We start from the raw sequence: 12,054 nt of genomic DNA, 5'->3' as shown, positions 1-12,054 counted from the left end.
GGATGGTTGTGTCATCTACAAATTTTAGGAGTTTAACAGTCATTTGTGTAGAGGGAGAAGAGTAGAGGGGACAGCACACATCCCTGGGGGACACCAGTGCTGATTGTCTGGGTGCTGGATGTGATTTTTCCCAACCTCACCAGCTGCCTCCTTTCTGTCAGTAAATTTTTAATCCACTGGCAGATAGGGGCTGGTACAGCGAGCCAGGTGAGTTTAGAGTGGAGAATATATGAGATGATGGTGTTGAACGCTGAGCTGAAGTCCACAAACAGGACCCTTGCATGTGGATCTGACAGGATCGTGTGATTCCCTTGAATTTAGTCAAAGACTGTGATTAGGCTAATTGTTGTACCGTTTTTTCCCCCCTACAGTTTAAACCTCGGGATAAAAATGTGTTTCATTTGAGAATAAAAGGACATAATGTATTTTAAGTATTTCAAATACACAAATACAAACTGTTAAAGTATTTTGTTACAAATTACATATATATGTAATTATATACACTACCGTTCAAAAGTTTGGGATCACCCAAAAAATTTTGTGTTTTCCATGAAAAGTCACACTTATTCACCACCATATGTTGTGAAATGAATAAAAAATAGAGTCAAGACATTGACAAGGTTAGAAATAATGATTTGTATTTGAAATAAGATTTTTTTTACATCAAACTTTGCTTTCGTCAAAGAATCCTCCATTTGCAGCAATTACAGCATTGCAGACCTTTGGCATTCTAGCTGTTAATTTGTTGAGGTAATCTGGAGAAATTGCACCCCACGCTTCCAGAAGCAGCTCCCACAAGTTGGATTGGTTGGATGGGCACTTCTTTGAGCAGATTGAGTTTCTGGAGCATCACATTTGTGGGGTCAATTAAACGCTCAAAATGGCCAGAAAAAGAGAACTTTCATCTGAAACTCGACAGTCTATTCTTGTTCTTAGAAATGAAGGCTATTCCATGCGAGAAATTGCTAAGAAATTGAAGATTTCCTACACCGGTGTGTACTACTCCCTTCAGAGGACAGCACAAACAGGCTCTAACCAGAGTAGAAAAAGAAGTGGGAGGCCGCGTTGCACAACTGAGCAAGAAGATAAGAGCATTAGAGTCTCTAGTTTGAGAAACAGACGCCTCACAGGTCCCCAACTGGCATCTTCATTAAATAGTACCTGTTAGAGCCTGTTTGTGCTGTCCTCTGAAGGGAGTAGTACACACCGGTGTAGGAAATCTTCAATTTCTTAGCAATTTCTCGCATGGAATAGCCTTCATTTCTAAGAACAAGAATAGACTGTCGAGTTTCAGATGAAAGTTCTCTTTTTCTGGCCATTTTGAGCGTTTAATTGACCCCACAAATGTGATGCTCCAGAAACTCAATCTGCTCAAAGAAGTGCCCATCCAACCAATCCAACTTGTGGGAGCTGCTTCTGGAAGCGTGGGGTGCAATTTCTCCAGATTACCTCAACAAATTAACAGCTAGAATGCCAAAGGTCTGCAATGCTGTAATTGCTGCAAATGGAGGATTCTTTGACGAAAGCAAAGTTTGATGTAAAAAAAATCTTATTTCAAATACAAATCATTATTTCTAACCTTGTCAATGTCTTGACTCTATTTTCTATTCATTTCACAACATATGGTGGTGAATAAGTGTGACTTTTCATGGAAAACACGAAATTGTTTGGGTGATCCCAAACTTTTGAACGGTAGTGTATATATTTTTTAAATTATGAAATACTCAAACGTAATTAAATACGTATTTTAAATACATTTAATTGAAATACTACCCATCTCTCCTAATACCTCTAGCAGAGCACTTTTTTTAAATTTACTAAATTTCTAATTAATAGAATCCCTTAAAACAGAAATATTGAAACTGTTCATATATTGGGTGGAACAGTAGCCTAGTGGTTAGCATTGTTACCTCACAGCAAGACGTTTGCTGGGTTCGATCCCCAGGCCATCCCAGGTCCTTTCTGTGTGGAGTTTGCTTTGCATGTTCTCCCTGTGTCTGTATGGGAGGATGCTCCGGTTTCCTCTTACCATCAAAAAGACATGCATGTTAGGGTTAATACTCCTGTCTGTGCCCCTGACCAAGGCAATGGAAAGAGCTGGAGTTGGTCCCCGGGCACTACAGCTGCCCACTGCTCCTATCTAATAGGATGGGTTAAATGCAGAGAACAAATTTCATTGTAATCTACAATGACAAAATAAAGTAGCTTTCATTCATTCATTCATTCATTCATTCATTCATTCATATTGGTCCGGCACTGCAGAGATACTTGTTTATACATATTTATATATTTATATTATAATTATATTTTATTAATGATTATATTTATATTATAATTTATATTATATTGTTTATTGTAGATACATCTGTCCTAACCTTTTGCTTGGATGACCTTGTAATTCGAGTACAATTCAGCACAGTTGAAATGGCTTTATCAATGTGAAAGTGGGATATTAAGAGCTGTTGGGTTTGCTCGGTGCTCTCTCCAGGTCTGGCAGCAGGTGGTCTGGCAGCAGGTGGTCTGGCAGCAGGTGGTCTGGTGGTTTGAGGAGAGTTTGTGTCGCTCTGGAGTGGAGCTGCTCTCAGCTGGACTCCCTAGAGAAGCCCGGCTCTGACGTATGGCTGCCGGTAAGGCCAGAAACAACACATCCACCACTGGAGTGAAGAACCTAATCAGTCTTTAATCTATCTGTTTTGGTTAGCAAATCAGACTGAATGGGAAATTGAAATTTCAGAGGACTCCACCACTTTCACGATGAGAAAAGTAGGATATATGAGGTACTCCCCACATTTACAGAATTAAATATTTTGACATTTTCTGCTTTACTGTAGTGCAGGATTCATGTTTTAGATGTCTAATGGTACATGAAAGAGTAATTAAACCCTGGACCATTTTAGTGAGTTTGCTAACATGTACAGGTTAAAAAACCATGTAAAGATTAAAAACATGACAGGCTGGTCTTGGTACTCTGTGATGTTAGCATAGCAGGATAAACACAGCTGCAGATAATAACATTAATAATGCATCTGTTGGATGTGGGCGAGTTAAAGAACCGGCATTGACGGTACTATTGGCAATTGTTAGTGCTGTCTCTGTCTGTCTTTCTCTGTCTGTCTTTCAGCGCTGATAGGTGTGTTATTGTCTCCAGCTGTGTTTATCCTGCTATGCTAACATCACAGAGCACCAAGACCAGCCTGCCATGTTTTTAACCTTTAAATGTTTTTTAACCTATTAATGCCAGCATAACTTCAACATCACGCTCAGAAATAAAGTCAATGCCTTACAATCAGAAACGACTATCACACCTAACATCCCATACAACATCTTTGTTTCTGCAAAGGAAGTAGCTGCATCTGAATGTCTACCACTAAAATCCAGGGTGATAGGGTGAGTTCCATGGGAGACAGAATCAATCTACATGAAACACGAAAATCTATCAAAAGCAGTCAATCAAATGAATGCACAACCGATAAAATCGAACATCAACAGATTTAAGAAAGCACAAGAAGACCTCGTCAAAACATCCGAGCAAGAGCAAGAAAGGTACATCCAAGAGAAAGTCAACGAAATAGCACAGACTGCAGCTAACAAACAATCGTCCGTTGCATGGCCAACACCAAATGAAATTAGTGGCAGAAAGTCCACTAACAAGGCCAAGCTGAAAGCAAAAAGTCAGCAAGATCGCCTTGACAAGTGGAGAAAACACTTTCAAGATCTACTTGGTAAATTACCCAACACCTCAGACACACCTATACCAAAAAATCATAAATTATGAACTTGATATCAAGAAAGGTGATTTTACAATGGATGAACTAGAAAAGATCACCAAGAAATGACCAAACAGAAAAGCTGCCGACCTTGACAACATCCCACCAGTATGGAAAACAGGCAATTTTAATGATATACTCCTGAGTCTCTGTAATGCAGTTTATAATCAGCAAACAATCAACTGATGGAAAGAAGGATGCATTCTTCCTTTTCCAAAGAAAGGCGACCTCGGCCTATCTACACACTTACAGCAATAGCAGCAAACATATACAACAAGTTGCTGCTAAACCGAGTACAGCCATCTATTAACAACATTCTTTGTAAAAATCCAAATGGATTTTGCAAGAACAGATCAACAGTTGGTCAAATACTGATAGTGAGGCGAATCATCGAGGGTGTAAAGGCAAACAGTCTACCAGCTGTAATTTTGTTTGTCGATTTTTCAAAGGCCTTTGATTCGACCGTGATAGAATGGAGAAAATCCTGCTGGCTTACGGCCTTCCACAAGAAATTGTCGCAGCCATCGTGATGTTATACAAAGACACACGCTCAAAAGTTCGCTCTCCAGATGGAGACAGAGTTTTTTGATATTGCTGCTGGCGTGTTACAAGGTGACACTCTAGCACAATTTCTTTCTATTCTATGTCTCGATTATGTACTAAGAACCTCCATCGACACAATCAAGGAGCTTGGCCTTACACTGAAACCCAGGAGAAGCAGTTGACACCCTGCTCAAACCTTAACTGATGTGGACTATGCAGATGATCTTGCCCTTCTCACTGACATCATTGAGTATGCTACCTCACTGTTGCACAGTCTTGAAAATGCAGCGAAACAAGTAGGTCTCCACATCAGCGCTAGGAAAACTGAATTCATCAGCTACAACCAAGAAGGCATTACTTGGGAAGCAACATCGAATCCACCGAAAGAGATGTGCAGCTTTGAATTGGAAAGGCTTGGGGTGCCAGTGAGGGACTTAAGCCCAATTTATGCTCCAAATGTCGACTAGCAGACAAATGTCTCCCGGTAGACAAAAAAGTGTCTCTTGAGTTGTTGCATTTATGCTTGTCGCAATGTCGCTGACTGTCTCCTGGTATCTATGGAAACGTTTCGCGTCACGCACTGTGTTGTAAACCGTAGCGAGTGTTCTTTGAGCGCGCGTAATGTAAACAACGCTCTCAAGCAAAACCATGGCAACGCTCGAACACCTTGTCTCTTCAATCCAACTATCCAATCACAGCTAAGCGACATAATGTGTGCGAGTCTGCGACATAAGAAAATGTGTCGTGTACACGACAAGCCCTGGGAGACACAAAAAGTGTCTCTCATGACGTCAAAATTGTCGAGAGACATCTGTCTGCTAGCCGACATTTGGAGTATAAATTGGGCCTTAATGTCATCTGGAAGTCCACGTTACCAGTTACCACGTTAACAGTTGAGTCCGTTCTCACTTATGGATCATCTTCTTGGACCCTCACTAAACGGCTTGAATCCAAATGTGATGGAGCTTTCACCAGAATGCTGCGTGCTGCACCAAATGTATCCTGGAAGAAGCAGCCTACAAAGAAGTGTCTCGATGGCAATATACCCGCCATCTCAAACGCTATCCGAGAACGAAGGGTTCAATTTGCTGGTCATTGCTGGAGGAGCAAGGAAGAACTTGCAAGCGACACTCTGCTTTGGTCACCCAAACGTGGAAAGACATGTGTGGGAAGGCCTGCAAGAAATTACATCAATCAACTTGTCGACAACACAGGATGTTCAACTGAGGATCTTCCAGCTGCTATGCAGGATAGAGACAGGTGGTGTGAGAGGGTCAGAGCCATCTGAGGATATTCGACCTGATGATGACGATGTCAGCATCCTCACTAAAATGGTCTAGGGCTAAGTTACTCTATAAAATAACTTAATTTCTAGATCACCAACATTGAAAACGACAAAAGCACTAAACAATTCAAGTGCAAGGCTCAGAGTCAGAATACCTAGACAATAGATAAGAGCTGGGGAGGAAGTTGGAAAAGATGTTTCTGCCCACAGTAGAGATTAAGACGGGAAAAATAGAGCAATAGGATGAGAAACAACAGTGTTGGTTGTTTCTCATCCCATTGCACTACTTATTCCCATTGCACTAGCTGACCTTCTCTACATGCAGGGTCAATACGCTTTTCTTTGGTTATGTTTACTGAAACGTGTAAGTGTAAAGTTGCATTTCAGATTTGATAACAGGCATGATCCCATGAGTCACTGTCTTAAGTTAAAGGAAAATAAAAAGTGATCCCTCTTGTAGTCTGTGAGAATACTCGGCCAGTGAGAATGTTTCTAAGTGTTTCTCGGTTCAGAAAAAGCTTACCTGGGTCCTTGAAGCCTACACAGATGCTCCCGTCAGTGATGGTGTGATTTTGATGGTCTGATCCACTTGTCTCTGATTGGAGAGGGAGTGACTCATCCATCCTCCAGCTCTTTACCCACAGTCTGCTAATCAACCTATTTCCATGCTACTCTTATGTACTGTATAATGTGGACACTGTAAATGGTAAATGGACTGCATTTTGTACGGCGCTTTTCTAGTCTACCGACCAATCAGAGCGCTTTACAGTGTACGCCTCACATTCACCCATAGATGGTGGAGGCTGCCATGCATGGTGCCAACCTGCTCATCAGGAACAGTTAAGGGTTCAGTGACTTGCTCAAGGACACTTGGACACGCTCTCCGCAGGAGCCGGTGATCAAACCGGTGACTTTCTGATTACTAGATGACCCACTCTACTTCCTGAGCCATGCCATACTTAGGCTACCACAGCAGTCTTACACAAGAGCAGTGCCCGACTTTGTTTCTAGGCATCGAGCAGAGGAGTTATACAACCTGTTAATAGTGCAGTCTGAATTTAAGATTTACGTAGAAGATCTAAAGTGGATTATTTAAAATGGAAGTGTTGAAATTCTGGAAGCTCATAATATTAACACACAGGGTGTCTGAGAAACATCTGGATTTTATTTCATCTTTTGCTTTTTTAGACCTTCAGTGATGTTGGTATTGGTCTGGGATGGTAGAACTGCTTGTCCTCACGATGAATTCAACAAAAACGATGCATCACATGGCCACGTTGAGGGAGAAAATTAATGCTGTTTCTTCCATCTCAGGGAAAACACACAGAACCATTAACCCTTTCTAGTTTTCCTGCCTCATGTGGAGGCATCAAATACACTGAGGCACATGTGACGTAGGTGACGCACATGGCGTCCAGCGTGTTAGACCAGTAAAATATGAGACAAGTAGGGAGACGACACTCCGGCATTAGCCAACTAAACTCTCTGGGTAGACTTGTAAGAAGCTGGGATGAGATGTTCTACTACTACAACACTGCTACATTCGGTCTAACTCGTACCTCCATAACTGTCCTCTACATCTACACCCTGTTATATCCTTTGTACATGGACACCTCCATCACTGTCCTCTACATCTGCACCCCTTTATATCCTTTATACATGGACACCTCCATCACTGTCCTCTACATCTGCACCCCTTTATATCCTTTATACATGGACACCTCCATCACTGTCCTCTACATCTACACCCTGTTATATCCTTTATACATGGACACCTCTATCACTGTCCTCTACATCTACACCCTGTTATATCCTTTATACATGGACACCTCCATCACTGTCCTCTACATCTGCACCCCTTTATATCCTTTATACATGGACACCTCTATCACTGTCCTCTACATCTGCACCCCTTTATATCCTTTATACATGGACACCTCCATCACTGTCCTCTACATCTACACCCCTTTATATCCTTTATACATGGACACCTCCATCACTGTCCTCTACATCTACACCCCTTTATATCCTTTATACATGGACACCTCCATCACTGTCCTCTACATCTACACCCCTTTATATCATTTATACATGGACACCTCCATCACTGTCCTCTACATCTAAACCCCTTTATATTCTTTATACATGGACACCTCCATCACTGTCCTCTACATCTGCACCCCTTTATATCCTTATACATGGACACCTCCATCACTGTCCTCTACATCTGCACCCCTTTATATCCTTATACATGGACACCTCCATCACTGTCCTCTACATCTGCACCCCTTTATATCCTTATACATGGACACCTCCATCACTGTCCTCTACATCTGCACCCCTTTATATCCTTTATACATGGACACCTCCATCACTGTCCTCTACATCTGCACCCCTTTATATCCTTATACATGGACACCTCCATCACTGTCCCCTACATCTACACCCCTTTATATCCTTTATACATGGACACCTCCATCACTGTCCTCTACATCTACACCCCTTTATATCCTTTATACATGGACACCTCCATCTCTGTCCTCTACATCTGCACCCCTTTATATCCTTTATACATGGACACCTCCATCACTGTCCTCTACATCTACACCCCTTTATATCCTTTATACATGGACACCTCCATCACTGTCCTCTACATCTGCACCCCTTTATATCCTTTATACATGGAGACCTCCATCACTGTCCTCTACATCTGCACCCCTTTATATCCTTTATACATTGACACCTCCATCACTGTCCTCTACATCTGCACCCCTTTATATCCTTTATACATGGACACCACATCACTGTCCTCTACATCTACACCCCTTTATATCCTTTATACATGGACACCCCCATCACTGTCCTCTACATCTACACCCTGTTATATCCTTTATACATGGACACCACATCACTGTCCTCTACATCTACACCCCTTTATACATGTCCTTACTTAATGCTTACTTACTCTTTAATAGGTGCCATCACTGCCTGTTGGAATGGTGAGATGGTGTAATGGTGTAACGGTTGGTGCCCTACCAGGCCGTCCCTGCTCAAAATAGATACAACCAACGCGTGTTAGATGAAAGCTAACAAAATTGTTGTTGATTATTTTAATGTTGTAAAAATGCATCATTATATAACACGCCACACTGCTAACTGGTACTGGTTTACATGTTTAGCAGCTGACACGTTGTTTAGATAATTCATTATATATTTTGTAATAGTTTTATTTCTCGTGTACGTTCGCACTTTTTGTAGTTGTTTTTTTTTAATATGTTTTTATTTGAGTTTGTTTATATTGATTAAACCCAAAGCCACTTTGTTCTGTTACTAATCTTAGAATGCCCACAGTGTGGATCATAAAAAGACTGACAAAACACATTTCTCTATTAGTGCTTAACCTCGAGAGTGTTGTGTTCACGAAATACTCACATCCACATCCGTCAGTCACACCTGATAAGTCATTACTATTGGTCTGTGGGTGTGTGTGTGTGATAAATCACAATTCCGGTCAGTGGTGTTCTGCTGTGTCTCATTCTCCTGCAGTGTCGGGCTCCATGGGGAAAGCGTGTGTTCCCACTGGGCGGTGAAGAGGAGGAAGCCCTCCACGCTGACGACCTCCACTCACGAGCTTTACTCCGATGGCCGGAGGGGGAGACCACCACAGAGATCGGCACCGATACCACCAGAGCAATAAACCCCAACAGCAATTCCTTCTCCTACACTGTGTCCTCCTGCAGCACATCACCCCCCTCTGCTGGACAGAGCAGGGACGACGCTGCCAGCTGCAGATGAGGTGACCAGTGCCTTACTGGAAACCAAGGTAGGAAATACTTCAGAACCTGCTGTGGCAGCGTTGTTCAGTTTCTCCATCCATAAACACGCTTCTGTGTAGATTCATATCAGTCATCCTGGAAAGTATGATGTCACGAGACAGTAAGGCCATACACTGAATCAGAGATGGATCCCCAGACAGGCCTGTCATGCCTAGGCCTGAGGGTCCAGTAGTCTGGGGGGGACCTTAAGGAAATTGGTCCAACTGCTACCAAGCCAGACTCTGAGGCCTGCAGCTAAAAGCCAAAAATATTTCCTCGACAGAGGCAAATTTTAGCAGGCAAAGTCTCCCCATCGCATCCCCGTCGCAAATTATTGGTGTTTAGTACATTTCTAGACGATGTACTTTCCAGTCAGCCGCCGTTCCTATTAACGAAGGTCAAGACAGTGTGTTTGGTGTTATATTAATAAACACAGACCTGTGCAGCTGGCTGGTGTACACACTGCTCTTACTCAGTGTATGGCTCTGGTGTGTGTGTGTGTGTGTGTGTGTGTGGTGGGGGGGGTGGATGAGTGGGTGGTGGAATGTGGGGGTCCGAGGCGTTCCCAGGCCCCTGTGGCGTGTGGACTAGGGATCTGTGTGTGTAGATCTGAAAGCTTTTCCAGCCAACACATTAAGCTAGAGGAGGGGCATTACCATGGGGACAGATGATATACTCAAACGGCACCAAAGGGGAGTCATCCGGCGAAGGAAGGGCCATGGAATGAAAATAACATCAGATGTAGTAAACCAACTGGAGTAGCACCAAGAGGTTAAAAACCTACAGTGACGGTCCGGTTATGTTCTTACATCGTTCTGATGTCAGTCACATGCTTTTCCTTTTTCTAAATGTTAACTCATTTTGTTACAATGTTACAATTTTCTTCTTTATCTCCCCACTCGTTAATGCATTTATACTAGGGCTGCACAGTATATCGCTCTGCAAAACTGGTGGTAAGCCACCAGCGTTAAATGGAGACTGTTACGTCATCATTTATAATTTAAACGCCTAGTAGCTGCTGTATTTAAATAGGCCCAGATGTTGTGTTAAAGTGATGAAGAAACTGTGTTGCCATGCAACCAAGTTGGTGGTATTTGTTCTTTGGCAGTATAGCGGCTGTAGCCAGGTGCTTTTTGTTCAATAAGACCATGTTGCAGGGATGGAAATAATGCATTTCGTGTGTTTATTCGGCTTTGCACAGGCTGTTCATTGTCTGGGGGTCTGTGTTAGCAGCAAACCTAAAACAGAAAGACGTGAAAACTGGATGCTTCAATGTTTATTTATCGCGAGTCATGTCGCCATCGCAATATTCAACGTTATCGCATATCGCATGTTTCCCCCTATATCGTGCAGCCCCAAGTCCTTGATGAAGTCACTAGGGCTGTGTGTCGGCAAGGAACCTGGCGATACGATACGCATCACGATACAGGGGTCACGGGTCAATATACCGCGATATATCGCGACACTAACAAAGGTGATATATTGGGATTTCACAGGCCTGTGTTCTTTGTGATTACACTGCTTCCTGTCTCAGGTTACGTGGTTCCATTGAAGCAGAACAGTCAAATGGCTGACGATAAATTACAACACTGCCACCTAGCGGTCGTAGGGTTACACACAACACAAAATGTTTGTCACGAACCTTTACACGTAAACAGTTAAAAATCGACATAATGGTCTTGAGAATCAATACAGTATCACAAAAGGTAATATCGCGATACTCAAGTGTATCAATATTTTCTTGCACCCCTAGAAATCACAAGTCAAAAACACATGCACAAAGAACGAGTGCTTCTCTGATAGCTATGAGCAAGAGTTGTGTTTCAGTGACTAATGTACTTCCTTTACTTTCCCTTGCAGAGCCCTTCAGCTTTCTTGGACCCTTTTATGAGACTCTTAAACATTCCTTGCCGATATCCATTATACGTGGAGGGAAGGATTTTATCTTTTATCTTCCAGGTGTTGTGAAATGTGTGACAGTGGTTTTAAATAAGTACCCCCAACTAATCCCGTTCTTGTTAATGTGTGTTTTGAATGTAAAGAAAACAGTGCCAGCACCGCCCAGCAGTGTCTCAGGTTTACACACTCTATGTAGACGACACCACTATTTATTCCTCTTCAGATGTACCACAAGTCTTTTTTATAGATAAAATATGCAATTATAATACATGATTCTATGTTATAATTATATAAAAGTCTTTATATAGAAGCACTGTGTTTCACTGGGCAATGTTTATCTGAATTAAACTTGATTTACATGCTCATATGTTAATGACTTCATCTCATTTGTTGATGTTGTAATGGTTATTTGTTGGGGTGGGGTTTCTCCCCTTTTTCTCCCTAATTGTACTTGGCCAATTACCCCACTCTTCCGAGCCGTCCCGGTCGCTGCTCCACCCCCTCAGCCGATCCGGGGAGGGCTGCAGACTACCACATACCTCCTCCAATACATGTGGAGTCACCAGCCGCTTCTTGTCACCTGACAGTGAGGAGTTTCACCAGGGGGGACGTAGCGCGTAGGAGGATCACGCTATTTCCCCCAGTTCCTCCTCCCCCCCGAGCAGGCGCCCCAACCGACCAGAGGAGGCGCTAGTGCAGCGACCAGGACACATACCCACATCCGACTTCCCACCCGCAGACACGG

At 42.7% G+C, this 12,054-nt stretch overlaps 1 protein-coding gene across 1 annotated transcript in view; it reads left to right on the top strand.

Moving 5' to 3' along the window:
• Positions 1–11,565, top strand: part of kansl1l (KAT8 regulatory NSL complex subunit 1-like) — a 52,435-nt gene extending 40,870 nt beyond the window's left edge. The window contains exons 13-15 of the mRNA XM_056289746.1: positions 2,489–2,627; positions 9,142–9,418; positions 11,271–11,565. Coding sequence (XP_056145721.1) covers positions 2,489–2,627; positions 9,142–9,390 — 388 coding nt within the window. The 3' untranslated portion in view covers positions 9,391–9,418; positions 11,271–11,565. The remainder of the gene's footprint in view (positions 1–2,488; positions 2,628–9,141; positions 9,419–11,270) is intronic.
• Positions 11,566–12,054: the final 489 nt, after the last annotated feature.

The sequence above is a fragment of the Lampris incognitus genome, chromosome 11 (assembly GCF_029633865.1).
Source record: "Lampris incognitus isolate fLamInc1 chromosome 11, fLamInc1.hap2, whole genome shotgun sequence".
NCBI lineage: Eukaryota > Metazoa > Chordata > Actinopteri > Lampriformes > Lampridae > Lampris > Lampris incognitus.
Note: the sequence above shows the minus strand (reverse complement) of the source record. Positions and strands in the feature narration are given on the sequence as shown.